This window comes from Pelodiscus sinensis, chromosome 30, assembly GCF_049634645.1.
Source record: "Pelodiscus sinensis isolate JC-2024 chromosome 30, ASM4963464v1, whole genome shotgun sequence".
NCBI classification, from domain to species: Eukaryota; Metazoa; Chordata; order Testudines; family Trionychidae; genus Pelodiscus; species Pelodiscus sinensis.
The window spans coordinates 5446183-5461457 of record NC_134740.1 but is presented as its reverse complement, the minus strand read 5'-3'; the positions used below and the strand labels follow the sequence as shown (position 1 = coordinate 5461457).

Below are 15275 nucleotides of genomic sequence, written 5' to 3'. Positions count from 1 at the left end.
GATGCACCACCTTTCAAAATAAATTATTTGCTATCTTATCTTTAGTTTAGGGTGTTGTGTAGATGCACTTCAAAGTGCCTCAGGCTTCTAGTTGGGACTGGCCCTACTTTGCGCAGGGGGCTAGACTCGATGACCTCCTGAGGTCTCTTCCAGCTCTATGATAAGAAAAGGGGAGGAGACAAAACCGCTCCCCAAAAGTTAGCCGCAAACAGAAGGCTGCAGGATACTGTGGTGAACAAGCTGAGAGAGAACATGACTGGAGAAATTGTAATTGCACAAGGAGAGGAGAGAAGAATCTTGCGCAGAGCAGCTAGAAGAGATTCTAATAAAATCGGATGGTCCGTTTTGTCTGGTGTGTGTCGACTCTCCCATATCCGTGGCAGGCACGTTTTCTCACCATGCTCAGTGCCGGCACAGTGAGGCCAACTGGCATTAAAAGGTCAAGGAAAACGAGTCCCGCAGGCGATGGATGGAAGGGGAATATTGTAGCTAGAGGGTGACGGGTCTTTTTGTTCTGTAACTCACTGGCTGTATTTCTCTCCCTTTGCCCCAGGAAGGAGACCCAAATGGGGCTGGAGAACCGCACCCAGGTGACTCATTTCATCCTCTTAGGGATCCCCTACACTGAGGGCTTCGAGACCATCCTCTTCTTCACCTTCTTAGCCTTCTACCTCTGCACCCTGCTGGGCAACCTGCTCATCTTCTCAGCCGTCCTTGCCGACCGCCGCCTGCACACCCCCATGTACTTCTTCCTCTGCAACCTGGCCGTGCTGGACATTGGCATCTCTTCCCTCAGCATCCCCAAATTGCTGGCCAGCCTCTGGTTCCAGGATAAGGTCATCTCGCTGGGCGGGTGCATGGCCCAGGTCTTCACTGCTCACTTCCTGGGTAGCACGGAGTGCCTGCTGTACACTGTCATGGCCTTTGATCGGTACGTGGCCATCTGCCACCCGCTGCGCTACCTGCTCATCATGAACCGCCGGGTGTGCGCCCTCCTGGCTGCCAGCAACTGGATCGCCAGCTCCTTCCACGCCACCATCGTCACCAGCCTGACCTTCACGCTGCCCTACTGCGGGTCCAACGTGGTGGACTATTACTTCTGTGACATCTTCACTGTGGCCAACCTGGCCTGCGGGGACAAGTACATCTTGGAGACCGTGGTCTTCACCAACACTGGGGTGGTGCCCATGACCTGCTTCGTCCTCATCCTCGCCTCCTACGTCAGGATCGTCTTCTGCATCCTGAAGATGAACGCGGGTGAAGGGCGGCGCAAAGCGACCTCCACTTGCGCCTCCCATCTGGTGGTGGTGACCATGTTCTTCGGGCCCTCCGCTTTGATCTACACTCAGCCACAGCTGAGCAAAGTGCTGGTGACCCCTGTGAACATTTTTGGCAACCTGGTCACGCCCATGGTGAACCCGGCCATCTACACGCTGCGCAACAAGGAGGTGAAAGAGGCTCTGAGAAAACTGCGAGGGGGGTCAGACACCTGCACGTTGATGTGCAGCAGATGCAGGAGCAGCATGTGAGTCTGTTTGAAAACCCACCTATAGATACATCGGCATGGCACCTCAATGACTCTCCCTTCACCAATCCTCACACAGCCCCATGTATCTCTCTGGAGCTCTAACTGCCATAGAAATGCTTCTACAATCCCGAGCTGTCTGCCGCGCTGTCAGGCTGACATTTTCAATGCCGCCCGAGGAACAGGCGCACTCAGTTTGCATCAGAATGAATCGGAACTGGAGACACAAACGTTGCTGAGGTTTCTGAAAGTCTCAGCCTCATAGCACAGATCTGTCGAGGTCAAACTCTTTCCATCCATCATTATAAGGCAGGACATACACTGCCAGGATTCTCATGGCTGCTGTGTGCGTCCTCCCCAAGCAACCAGCCCCTGGCTTGAGTTGTGCATGCGAGACTCGGGCAGAGTATTCAACCGGTGCTGGTACCAGAGGTCAAACCGCCTCTCTCCTACTCAGAAATCTTCCTTTGTGCGTCCCAGGGTCACTTGAGCTGTGTGGCCCCAGCTTTGTCCTGGGAACTCTTGTTCAGCTAAGTCTACACTCGTGCACTGAGGGGGGCAGCCAGAGTCTTCCTGATGGTGTCTTTGCACTGACCCGAGAGGCAACTTCCAAAGAGCCACAGGCCCAGACTTTGGTGCCTGGGAAAAGCAACCCGGGAATGGGAGGTCACAACGATTTTAAAATCAAGGCAGCTTCTGATGCACAATGGGAAACTTCCATTGATCTCCAAGCTCTGGGCACTGAGTGAGCCTAGAAGCAAAAGCAGGGGCAGCTGGTGCTTATAGTGTTCAGTAATTGAAAACTATCAATTCAACACAGCGACATTTGAGTAGCCCCTGGGAATTATTTGTGAAGCATTATGTTGTGACTAAGACAAAGGCTTGGAACACAGAAAATCTGGGTTCCCGTACAGGCTGCGTAGAGGAACTCCACTTGCTCTTGAGTGTGTCACTAAATTGCTTTAGGCCTCAGTTTCCCCATTTGTTATACATGGATAATTACAGCTTTTGTTATTCTCAGCTATCCGATGCGTATCACATTCAGGCAGCGACTGTCTCTATGTCCCTGTGCAGGGTGTTGCATAAATGGAGCCAGATCAAAGTTCCACACAAGAGGCCCTACCATAACACCCATGATAATAATAGTGAAAATACAAATAAAAATAGCATCATAGAATTCTAGAACGCTAGAACTGGAAGGGACCTCGAGAGGTCATCTAGTCCACTACCCTGCCCTCACAAGTGGGGCCAAGCACTGTCTATGACACAGACTCCTGCGCTGGGTGATCTCATTTCCCACCCCAATATTCCCAGGGGTAGGGGGGTTGGACTATTCTGACCTAAATCCCATTGAAATCAGAGGTGATATTTGTGACGGCGCGTTGGGGTTTTCCCATTTCCTGCACCCCGTAATGGCACAGAGAGACTCCACCAGCCAGTAGAATAGAGGGAGTTTATTGCTTGTCCAGGATACAGCACAGCACAGATGTAATCTGGTAACAGGGCAGGCCTAGGATGCCTCATTCCCCCCTCAAGATGGGGGAGCCTGGGCCCCTAAATCTCAGCCCATTGCCTAGGCTGCTTACTCCATGATACCAGCCAGAAACCTAACTGCCTCACTTCCCGCCCTGCTGCCAGCCAGAGCTCCACTCCCCTTCTCCCCTGCTCCCTGGGATATGACTGGTCAGACAGGTTCAAAGCCCCCTTGCATAATGACTCATCCCCTGCCCTGCTGGGCCGTGCTGCAGACAGCAGCCAGTGGAGGTCACTCACTACCCAAGCCTAGCAACCAGCAAGGTACCCCCACTACATCACAATATTTAAGTGGCTTCCACCAATATTGACTCAGGTCCTGCATGTTTGGAGAGAGTGCTGCGCTATGAAGCCTTGGGCCAAGTGCCTCCAGAAATGGGCTGCCAAAGCAGGAACAGAGAGAGGAGGGAGGAAGGGATTGCAGCAGAGAAGAGAGGACGGGAGAGAGGAAGGAAGACAGGAATCTGCTGCCCTGCCAATGGCAGCTCTGCGCCTCTGGGATCCCTGTGAATCTTCCGCCTCATCTTCATCCTCCCCCTGCTCCTCTTCCCGTTGGGGCATCCCCAAGATTTACCTGCCGAGCAGCCATCTGAAAAGGGGACCCCGCATCACCGGGTCCCAGAGAGATGAGGTGACAGAGAGTGTGTTGACGCGAATCGGGCCACACACGAGCCTGGGATGAGCCTTGGACTCCCAGAGGAACATCGCTCTGTTCCAACAGTGTCTGGATTAGAACAATGTCTGCAGGGCAGGAACAGTCAAATGCTGCCCTGCATGTGGCCCTCCAAGTTGCCCCCACACCCTCATACTTTGCTCCAACTCCCCCAGAATGGGCAGGGTCACTCCCACCGGTTGGTAAACATAAGGGCAGCGGGGGCTAACCCTGCTGAAAAACCGACTTCACATTGCTCAGCCTTGATGCAGGCTCATCTCTTTAGCACAGCCAGTGTCACGGGGAAGCGTGTACGCAGACGCAGCCCCCAGCCCCCAGCCCCTGCCACAGACTGGGCGCTGGAGCTTTCCCTCGATGCACACACTCGTGCAGACTGGCCAGACAAAGGGAGAGATTTAAACAGGCACCTCTTTGTCTGTGTGCATGGCCCGCCCGTTATGAGACACACTCACTCGTGCTTTACACTCGGTCCTAGGGAGCTGCATCGGACGGCCCCATTCCACAGGCTGCACAGCGCCTGCGCGGTGGGAACCTGAGGATGCACTGACTGACTGGAGCAATGAGTTGACTTCAGGTCCCTAAGGAGCATCTCATTGCCCTGAGGAGCGTAACCTCCCCACCCTTCTCCCTGGCCTTGGGGGAGCCTTTGGCAGGGGAATGGGGCAGCTGAGACTCTGTGTCCCCCAGAGGAGGATAAAGCAGGATTGTTCACAATGGGAGCCCATACACTTTGCCTGATGGGGAGGCAGCTCATTGAAGGGGGGGGGGGGAGTTTGGACCTGTATCTTATTGTGTGGGAGCCACATTCTGTCTCTTTCCTGTCCGTCCTCCTTCACCCGGCTCTGCCTCACCCTGCGCCTCACCCTGCGCACCAGCCCCCCCAGGAGAGAGTCCAATGGCCTGGCCCTTCCCTAGAACCTTCAGCCTGGGGACCGCCCCAATGGCCTGCAGGCAATGCCGAGCTGAGTGACATCATAAAGGGCTGAGGGGCGGGGCCTGATATCTCCAGGATGACCCTGCAATTGCGAAGGAAGAATTCATTCCTTGAAACCCCTGAAGAGATGGCCAATGGGAGCTGAAGAGGCTGGGCAGAGAGTCTGGCCTGCCGGGTGAACTCTGGCAAGTCACTTCTCGGAGCCTCAGTTTCCCCTTGTGTAGGAGGCGGCATGTTGCCGCTTCGCCCACTCGGGGAAGCGCTGTGAGTTATTGGTGTCAGCGGTAAGTTTATGAATAAATAACAGCGACGCTGGCAACTCGCGTTTTTCCTCTGTTGACTCACTGTAGGGAAGATGCGCCAGGGATGCGTTTCCTCTGCAGTAGCTTTTAGACGCGTGTGCAGGGGGTCAGTGAATGAAGGATACAGATGGGAAGAATTACAAGAACGGGATGAACAAACAAACATCCATCGCAGCGCGTTTCGATGGCCTGGTTCTCACACCCCTGCAGGGGGACCACCAAGCGATTCGCCATCACGTTCATACCCACTGCCAGCTGTTGCTGCCTGAGTTGTGTAGCCCTAGCGACTAACCACAAAGCATCAGCAGTGGACAGAGCCCAGGGCACTTGAAATTCCTGCGGGATGCCCAGGCAGCAGTAAGGACGATTTGGGAGGGGGGCATGGTCTATACAGCACCGAGGGACGGCTGCCCCAGCCCCACTCTTTTGACCTGTGACTATACCCTTCCTGAAGCACAAAGCTGCCTCCCCCACCTCTGGCCGGGCTGAGGCCACCGCTGTGTATTAGTTTTCCCCCAGATCAGCTGCTGTCAGGGGGCGGAGCTGAGACCTCCCGGCCCCCCCGCCCCGCACTAAGGTTCCACAATTTCACGCAGTCACCCTGGAGATAAAAGAACCCGCACCTCGGCCACTGATGACGTCACTCTGCTCACCGCGGGCACCCAGGTCAATGAGAGCAGTGACGTGGCTAAGGGCTGTAAAATAGGGCGGGGCCAATCGCTCAGAGAGAGACTGATGCGCGGGGGGTCACAGGACTGCGGAGGAATCGGGGGCACGAAGGACACCGAAGGGCTCCCCAGAGACAGGGCCCGATGCTTCCCTGGGCTTCCTGTGAAATCTCCGTCCTAAGTTAGGCATCACCTGAGTTGCACATGGCGGGGTTGGATCGTTGTGTCAGGCCAGGGGACGGTGTTGGGGGGATGGGCCAAACCTTCGCTTTTCCCTTGGGGAAAAGTATCTTCCGGATCCTCAGCCCAGGCGCTGCGCGCCCGTAGCGAGAGCCCGTCCGAGTCCGCCTCTGCAAGACCAGAAAACATCCCCCACCTCACCCGGGGAAGGAGCGTGTCTCTTATAAGGCGGGATATGCAAATGAGGGCGTCAGTGTCCTGTTTAAATCTGGCCCCGTCTCTGCCCAGGCTGCACCCGCAGAGACAATCCGCAGCCCTCGGGTCTCTGCAGGGAGCAGCCAGTCCCTCCTTCCACAGTTGGAAAATGAAAAAGTTTCTCCTTTTGCTTTTCGCTGTAGCCGCTTTGCGAGGTATTTTATTCCTCCGAATAACGGGAAGAGTCGGGATAATATTGTGTTATCGCTGCTTTGATCCCCCTATTAACTCCCGGGCTTTATTCCCCAGGTGCCCGGTCCCAGGTGCAGCTGGTGGAGTCCGGAGGGGATGTGAAGAAGCCCGGAGACTCTCTGCGCCTCTCCTGCAAAGCCTCCGGCTTCACCTTCAGCAGCTACTGGATGAGCTGGGTCCGGCAGGCTCCCGGCAAGGGGCTGGAGTGGGTCGCTACTATCGAGTACGATGGGGATAGGATATTCTACCTTGATGCCGTGAAAGGCCGGTTCACCATCTCCAGGGAGAACTCCAACAACCTGCTGCACCTGCAAATGACCGGCCTGAAGCCCGAGGACACCGCCCGCTATTACTGTGCGAGAGACACAGTGAGGAGAAGCCGGTCTGAGCCCAGACACAAACCTCCGCCTGCAGTGAGCAGCGAAGCCGTTTGGCGCTGGGCGCGCCCAAGCTCCATGCAGGAAATGAAACCGAGTTCAGAGAGAGGCTGGGACCAGCAAACCCCTTTCACTGGCGTTTTTAGTCCTCCGCCTTGAGGGGCGGCAGCTTCCGGGTCAGGGCTGCAGTGGGTTGGGACGGGGATATCAGGGCGGTTCCACCCGGCACACAGAGAACAGCTCCTCCTTCCAGAGCCGGGTCACCGTCTCCGCTTCCACCTCCCAAGAACCAGGTCTCCCTGCAGCTCAGCTCGCTGACAGCTGCGGGCACCGCCCCCTATTGCTGCGCCCGGAGACACAGCGACACAGAGCGCAACGGGGACCCTGCCAAAAAGGGGAAAATTCTCATGGGATTCTCCGGCCTGTCTCAGCCTCTAATTTACATGTCCAGGGAGAGCAAAGCAGACGCCGCATTTTTACTAGGTGGGAGTGAAGGGGCAGCGCGCGGTTTCTGTTTCCACCCCCAACAGGCTCCTGGGGTCGGTGCTAGACCCTCTTGGAACCTTGACACGGGACCTTCTGTGAATGGAACCTCTGTTGGGTCAGGGCTGGGATTTCCGAGCAGATCCACCAATGAAGGCGCCTTCCAGCTACTCGGAGGGGGGAGGCTCAGCTCGCGGCCCACAACCCACATTCCAAAATTCTTTGCACAAGGATAAACAGCCCCGCTGCGGCCCCGCCTCATTGACTCGGGCTGGCCCCGAGGCCGGTTGTGGGACCTAGAGGCAGAGACCAGTGGAGCGGGCTGGAAAAAGTCAGAGAGAGACCCCTGCGCAGGTGGGATCCGATCCCATTGGTGAGGGGTCAGGGGCCATTGGGGCGGATCGGGCGGGGATGGGGTTTTGCATGAGGGCTCCTGCCCGGGGCTGCTCCTTCTACTTTAGTGTCCCTAGGGGTGGCCAGTCCGGGCCTCTGCCTCTAGCGAGGGCGGCCCGGCCCTTCTCACACTGGTTCCCACCCCAGAGCCAACTCCCCTGCTTGCCCGCCATGGGGGGGTCTGGCTTCCGGCAGTGACGCGGACCCTGCATCGCGCTCCATGGCCGAGGCGATCCGGGCAGATTTAGTGGCTGAGACAGGAATTCTCGAAGGAGCCCAGTGAAGTGGGGGTCCGGAATCCGCTCCGCAGCCTCGCTGCTCCCGGGCACCTCGACTCCGTCCCGCCCCTGCCTGTGGGGCGAATGCGGCCCGAGAGCGGGAGACCGGTGCCCGCAAACCCCTGACCCCGCAGGCCCCGAGAGCCGCATCCTCATCGGCCTCAGTCTCTAGCCAAGAGGTCTGGTCTCGGGCGGGTCCCGAAGCCCCTTGGAACCAGTCGGGCCCCGGCCTGTCAGCGCATGCGCTGTGCCTGGCGCTTTGGAACCCAGGGAGGGGGCGGAGCCTGCGGGCTGGTTCTTCGTTTCTCTATTACAGACAAGTGGTATCAGGGCGCCGCGGTATCACAAACGCCCCGCCCCCCTCTGACTGCCCGGGCCAGGCTTCCCATTGGCGCCGGGCAGAGAAGGGGTTTCCGACGCTTATAAGGAAGGGGAAATGCAAATAGGAGAGACGGGTTCTTGTTTAAAGCTCCCCCTTTCTCTGCCCAGACTGCAGTGGGACCGACCATCCCCAGCTGTCCCGCCCGGGCTGTGCAGCTCCCAGCCACCGCCCCCTGAGAAACTGCCCCTCCCGCATCAGGAGAAATGGGACTTTGGCTCCATGTAGTTCTCTTGGCGGCAGCCCTGGCAGGTGGGTCCTACGCTAAATGCACTGGGCAGGCAGAACACAATGTACATGTTCTGTTTCCGCGCTAATATTTCTACCGCCTCTTTACCCCCAGGTGCCCGGTCCCAGGTGCGGCTGGTGGAGTCCGGAGGGGATGTGAAGAGGCCCGGAGACTCTCTGCTCCTCTCCTGCAAAGGCTCCGGCTTCAACTTCGGCGGCTACTCCATATACTGGCTCCGGCAGCCCCCCGGGAAGACGCTGGAGTGGGTCTCTCGTATTTACGATGACGGGAGCTCAGTGTCCTACGCCGACAGCGTGAAAGGCCGATTTACCATCTCCAGGGACAACCCCAACAAGCTGCTGTACCTGCAAATGACCGGCCTGAGGCCCGAGGACACCGGCCGCTATCACTGTGCCAGAGAGTACCACAGCGCGACATCCCCCTGCAAAAACCCTGCCGCCGGCCGGTGAGCGAACAGCTGGGCGCTGCACAGACCTTGGGGATCTGGTTCATTTCACGCTTCTCCTGCTGATTTCAGCAGACTCGATGGGTTCAGTCTCTTAATAAGATCGCTCCGCACGTGGATTTAATAGGGAAGCCTGGATGGGCCCCGACACAGAGAGGGAGGGGCTGATTCCGCCCTCAGCCTGCAGCCAGAAATTCTCAGCCTCGGGGGAAGGCCCGGCCGTGGGAACCGTGTTCGTGTTTGTTCCCCAACGCCAAGTCAGGAGCCGGTGGGAAGGTCCCCGGGGCCCAGAGCTGAGCCAAAGCAGCTGCAAAGAACACACAGAGCACTGGCTCCTCTACAGCCGCAGTGGCTGGGGGAGATGCGCATGTCAGAGCCTCTGTCACTGAGCTGCAGCTTCCTGTGCCCAGGGAGCCGGACACTGGAAGGGGGGAGATGGGGAAGGGCCCCACTGTGGAAGTTGAAGGTTTCCCTGGCACCATAAAGTTGAATATTTTAAAAACGCTTCAGCTGGAAGGAGCCGAGCTCAGCTGGTTAAAGCGCTCCTGCCTAATAAACAGGAGATCCTGGGTTCAACTCCCAGTGGTGCCTTTCTATGGCCTCCACTCACCTTTTCCAATGGCCTTCTGGGAAACAGAACTGAGCCCTGATCAGGTCCCCCAGTAATGGCTTGTTGAGGAAAAGGCTGATTGGAGAGGAGCGTTGGAAAGAATAAAACCAGGAGCCTGGAGCTGGTGAGGAGGCTGCTGGGACTGGCCTTGGCAAGGTAGCTGCTCTGACTGCAAGTGCTGGGCCAGGAGAGCCAAATCCTCGTGATTCTCCGGGGACAACAGCGCTCTGAGAGCAGCCTCTGCAGACCGGGCAGCAATGTAGAGTGACTCTCCTCTCGCCTCCCTTTGGCAGGTCAAATGCAACACGTGAAGCATTTAACACAGGCCTGGGCAAAACACCCTCGGCGGGCCGAATTCGCCCCTCCCCCTACAAGCCACAGGATCCGGCCCACACACGCTGCAGGGAGCCTCACAGACTCCCTGCTTGCCGGGCCCTGCACGCCGCTCAGAAAACCGGATGTCGAGCCCCGAGGGCACCGCCGGGTGTTACTAAGCCGGATACACAGAGGGCGGGGGAACCGTCTGAGCTGAGACCAAACCCGCCCCCCCCCCCAAGGGTCTACGGGTGGCGCCCTAGTTCCTTAGCAACGAGACCAGACTCAAACGGAGAGATCCTGCTGGCTCCATCTGCCCGGGGAGCGCAGGTGCCCGGGTGCATTTACCAGAGCAGGGAGGGGCCGGTGCATCCACCCTCGCGCTGTGACTCCAGCGCCTCCCCCTCTGCTTTAAGCCTCCCTCTGTCTCCCTCCGCAGGCAGTGGAGGGCGGAGCCCGTAGCGAAGAAGCTGGAAGGCCGAGCCCTGGGCGAGGGCCGGGGACTAGAAGTGACGATCTCCGGCACCGACTGGCCATTCGGAAGGGGTGCAGTGTCTCCCTTTGTAAACGGGCTACCCCGGAGCCTCTGCAGCTACTGAGCGTCACGTGGGACTTTTATCCGGCCCCGCAGCGCTTCTCTCCAGCCTGAGGAACCGGAGTCCAAACCCGCCCCACAGCAGAGCCCCGACCCGCCATCTCCCGAGCCGTCCTGGGACAGGTTCTTATGGCCTAGGAATCTCTCATTGATGTAACTGGCGGCTCGTTTGTACCATTGACACCGACCTCGGCAGTGGGGGTGGGGAGAGCGAGAGCGAGAGAGGGAGAGATGAGGTATATGGGGATAGATAGATAGATGGGTGTGGGGGAGAAAGAAAGAAAGAAAGAAAGAAAGAAAGAAAGAAAGAAAGAAAGAAAGAAAGAAAGAAAGAAAGAGGGAGGGAGGGATGGGAAACCCAGCCTGAGGCTCTCCCTGACTGAACACCGAGTGGCCACTCTCACTGGCTGTGAGCAAAGGGGACTGAGAGCTGAGGGGAAGCTTCAAGCCCCTGCACCGGCGCCAGCAGCAGAGGATGGAGCTTTGTGGTCGGGGCTCTTGCCTGTGACCCCGCCGGGGGCAGAGAGAGGAAGGGCTGTGGAGCTCTCCTGGGGACTGCGCTGCACTTGATAGAGCCCCACAAATCTGGCCATGGGCTCTGCTGGCTTCTCTCCACAGGGAGCAGTGGGCATGCAGGACTCCCAGCATGAGCCCCACGACCCACAGCTTAGAGGATGGGAGGGGGCGGGATCGTGTCTTCAGCCAGTGTGTGCTGGGAATTCAGGGGGTGGCAGCACCAAGGGCTGTCAGGGATCGGGCTTCAGTCCTGCAGACAGAAAGGGCTGGCGTCCCCCTTGAAAAACCCTGCGTTAGGGAGCCCATGGGGAGGGGTGACACAAACCACTGACTCACCCACACAGCCGGACCCCTCTATCACACACAGGCTACCCGTCCTCTTCCCGGCCTCTGCTGCTTGCCTGAGAGCGCCACCTGCTGGCCACCGCCTGCCGCATTCACCTGCCAGACACACAAACAGGCGGCTGCTGCGGCTGCACTGACTGCGATTGACCAGCAGGGGCAGCAGAAACACGAAACACTTTGCCTATTAAAAATGTCGGGAAACCTGCAGGAGGGTTTAGACAAGGGACTGTCCCGTTAATATTGGGGTAGATGGTCATCCTCGGGATCGCTGTTCTCAGCCAATGGGAGTTGCGACAGCACAGTTGTGGAGCCTTCTCCATCACACAATAGCAGGTCAATCTCATGAGAGGTCCCTGAACATCTCCCCTGTATTCAGCAGGTGCAGCTGGAAGGTGGAATTCAAACCCCCACCAGCGTAGCAACACGGGACTCGGAAAAACTGTTCCCTGTGAAGAGCTCCCATCACCCCGAATTGAGTGTGAGTCACACGCTGGGACACTCAGGGGAGTGTGACTCAGTTTCCCACCACACCCCGCTCCCTGCCTAGGGCTCTGCTCTATTTATACTCACTGAGTGAAACCCACATGCAAATCCCTGCCCCGGAACTGCCTGGTTAAATACCAGCCCCTGGTTCTGGGAGCCTCAGTCTCTGCCCAGATACAGACCTGCCCGCTGGGGACTTCCGCTCATTATAGGAAAACAAGAATGAAGTTTCTGTGGTTCTTCCTTTCATTGTTCTCGGCTCCCAGCTGTGAGTGTTTTAGAGAATTGGGGACAGGGACAATGATTCAACGAGTGACTAATTTGTTCCCTGTTTTCTTTCCCTTTCCCCAGATGTTCTCTCTCAGGTGCAGCTGGTGCAGTCCGGCCCGGGGGCGGTGAAGCCCGGCGAGACCCTCACACTGACCTGTGCTGTCTCCGGGTTCTCCATCTCTACTCAGTATTACAGCTGGCACTGGATTCGGCAGCCCCCCGGGACAGGGCTGGAGTGGGTGGGATACGTGTACCCGTATGGTGGGAGCACAGGCTACGCGCCGTCTCTCCAAGGCCGAGTCACCATCTCTGGGGACACCGCCAAGAACCAGGTCTCGTTGCAGCTCCGCTCGCTGACAGCTGCAGACACCGCCACCTATTACTGCGCCAGGGAGGCACAGCGACCCAGAGCAACGCAGGGCCTGGCACAAAAAGGGGAAGCGGTTTCTGAGCATCCTGGCGAGGCCAGAGGAGCAGGGCGAGCGGGGCCCCTGAGATCAGAACACACACGGGGATGGATGCGAACAGCCCACACGCTCCGGCAGTGACCGCGGCGGGGCGATTGTCTGTCAGACGAGAACACAGAGCGCAGGGACAGTCTGAGTCCCGGGTCTTTCTTCCCACGGAATATAAGGGGTCTGGGAAGAACCATCCCCGCCCCTCTTCACGTGAAAATCCAAATGATACAAATGGAACTAACTGGCTCTGCCTTGTACAGCTCGGGGGACGGGGCGCGACTCCTTGGGAACCCACCGTGCGAAGTGGGGTGAGGCGGCTGGGTTGAGGCTTGGGAGTCCGACGCAGGGATTGGCTCCTGGCTCTGTCACTCCGCTGTTGCTGGGAGAGTCCCTGCCACTAGCTGTGCCTCTATTTCTCCCCGCCCCTTTTTCTTATGGGGAGGGGTTGCAAAGTTGAACAAACGAGTCTGGATTCTCAACTCGTGTCCATTTGGGCAACCAAATCCCTTAGGCGCCTTTGGAAACATCCCATCTTGGGCGGTGGGAGCTTTGTGCACAGGAGGGTCACACGGGCCTTAAACTGAGCGGGTCCCTCTCGGGGCCTTTGTCACACAGACCCAATTGGCCTGAGACCTTTTCTGTTAGTGACACGTCAGGCGGGAACCCCCCCTCGGAGCTCTGCCTAGATAACTGCGCGGACCATCGACTCCATATCGCAGCCCCTCAAGCACCGCTGAGGTCAAAGGAGCTTCAGTGTTGTCTTAGATCGGGGCAGAGTCCATAGATCTGCTCTGGCCTCCTCTGTGCCCGTGTCCCTCCAGTCAGATTCTTAGGCCATTTATGTGTCCAGGCGGGCACAGCCGAGGTTTGGTCAAACGATGTAGCCCCGCCCACATGCAAATGAAGCAGGAAAACTGCCTGGTAAAGAACAGCCAGGGGGCCTGGCCAACAGGCGGCGGGTTTCCTGCTTTGCAGCGCACGAGGTAGGAGAGGAGAAGGACAATGATCGGTCTGGGGTTCTGTTTCCTTCTGGCGGCTGTCTCAGGTGAGTGATGGATGCGGGTGTCTGCTGAGCACAGCTGGGCTGGGGGAGCAAAGATGGTTTCAAGGTGAAGAAGTAGGAGGTGGATCAGAAACTCTGGATTCTAGATCCCAGCTCTGAGCACATCGCACAGGGCGGCATTTTCAAGCCAAGTAGCGGGTTTTGATGCCCAGGTTTCATTACGCTGTATTAGGAATCCCGTACACAGCTTTGAAAAACAGCCAGACCAGATCGTGCCTCAGTTTTCCCTCTGAAAAACGAGGATAATTGTACTTCCCTTCCCTGCTGCACAGGGATATGACGGGGACAAATTCGTTCTTATTAAAAGGCAGATCAGAGACTGCCTTTCAGAGGGCAAGACAAGGGATTGGATAAGACCGGGAAGAGGAGGAATAGAAGGGAATTAACGGCATCTGTATTGTTTTTTCCACAGGTGCTAACTCCCAGATCCAGCTGACACAGACTGGGGCAGAAATCAAGAAGCCCGGAGAGTCCATGAAGGTCACGTGTAAAACCTCCGGCTACACCTTTACCGACTATTGCATTAGCTGGGTCCGGCAGGCTCCCGGGGAAGTCCTGGAGTGGCTGGGATACATCTGTCCTAGCGCTGGTAGCACTAGCTACGCCCCGGCCTTCCAGGGTCGAGTCACCCTCACCAGGGACAACTCCATAAGCACGGCCTGGCTGCAGCTCGGCAGCCTGCGAGCCGATGACACCGCCACGTATTACTGTGCTACATACACAGTGACACAGACCAGAGCTACAGCCCTTCAAAAACCCCAGTGAGAGAATCCAGGCATCCTGCCACCCCTCGTGCCTTTAGTCCCTCCAGGGAGAATTTGCCCAGGTAAACAAGCCGGGGTCATTTCTCCCCAATTTCATAGGCCCCTCACGGTTAGTGCATGTTTCTGGCTGCAGCGCTAGGTCAGTTTTCAAAATATGATTTAGGCTTCTGTGACAGTCACCTGTGTCAGCAGCAAAACAGCCCGGAGCGAATGCGGAACGAGAGGAGATTTGAGGGAGGGGTCTTTCAATATCTTCTCTTGAAGCTGTTTCTCAGAGAATAAATTAATGCCCCCCCATGTCACCCTCCCCTTCACTACAGAGGGTCTCAAATCCCTGCTCCCACATCAGGCTCAAGCGGGATGATCCTGGCTGTTTCATTTCCTAGGTAAGAGCTCTAACCACTAGGCTATAGGAAACCCCACCGACTCCTTCCCTTGCACAAGGGGCTTGGGAGTGTTATTAAGTATCAGCTGAAGCACCTGCCTTTCGGACAGGGCTGTGAATCCCAAATGCAGTTAGATACTTAACTCCCTTTCCAGGAGGGACCCCTCCTCGGCATTTGCTAAAACTAGACGCTGCTGCCTTTTGTAGGCCTCCAGCTCTCCGCAGCCAACAGGGGCTGTGATCCCCCGTACCTGGGGAGGCGCAGGTACATGCAGTGATGCGGATTTGGCCTGTGGGCCAGTATTTGTCCATCACTGGTTTACAGCAAGTCACAAGTGACAGCAGGTCACGTGGGGTATTTACCTCACCCGTGAGTCCATTGACAAACCCCACACACGTGTCTGTTCCCAGCAGCCCTGGTACCTGTTTCAGATCAGTCTCGGAAGCTCTTTCTAAGGAGCGGTCAGTGCTATTGTGCCCGGTTTCACAGAGGGGGAAACTGAAGTACAAGAAGCAGAAGGGACTTGCCCGCAGTCCCCCAGCACCCAGGAGCAAAGCCAGGAACCGCATTCACGTCTCCTGAGTCCCAGCCTGATTCTTTGTC

The 15275-nt window shown here is 57.3% G+C and overlaps 1 protein-coding gene and 2 gene segments (V, D, J or C); all 3 read left to right on the top strand.

The window, feature by feature from the left end:
* The first annotated feature begins 566 nt into the window (after positions 1 to 566).
* LOC142821230 (olfactory receptor 10D3-like) lies at positions 567 to 1529 on the top strand. Its single transcript, XM_075912078.1, has one exon. It carries the CDS (start codon positions 567 to 569, stop codon positions 1527 to 1529), a length of 963 nt encoding a protein of 320 aa, XP_075768193.1.
* A 5266-nt stretch (positions 1530 to 6795) lies between these two features.
* Positions 6796 to 9404, top strand: LOC142821344 (Ig heavy chain V region 3-like). The segment is given in 2 exon segments: positions 6796 to 7122; positions 8516 to 9404. Coding segments are annotated over 2 exon segments (432 nt in total).
* Positions 9405 to 13364: 3960 nt separating this feature from the next.
* On the top strand, positions 13365 to 14437 carry LOC142821338 (immunoglobulin heavy variable 1-46-like). The segment is given in 2 exon segments: positions 13365 to 13504; positions 13935 to 14437. Coding segments are annotated over 2 exon segments (396 nt in total).
* Positions 14438 to 15275: the final 838 nt, after the last annotated feature.

Bases quoted from the DNA above. Each gene is read 5' to 3' on its own strand.
- LOC142821230 (XM_075912078.1), top strand. From the start codon at position 567: ATGGGGCTGGAGAACCGCACCCAGGTGACTCATTTCATCCTCTTAGGG.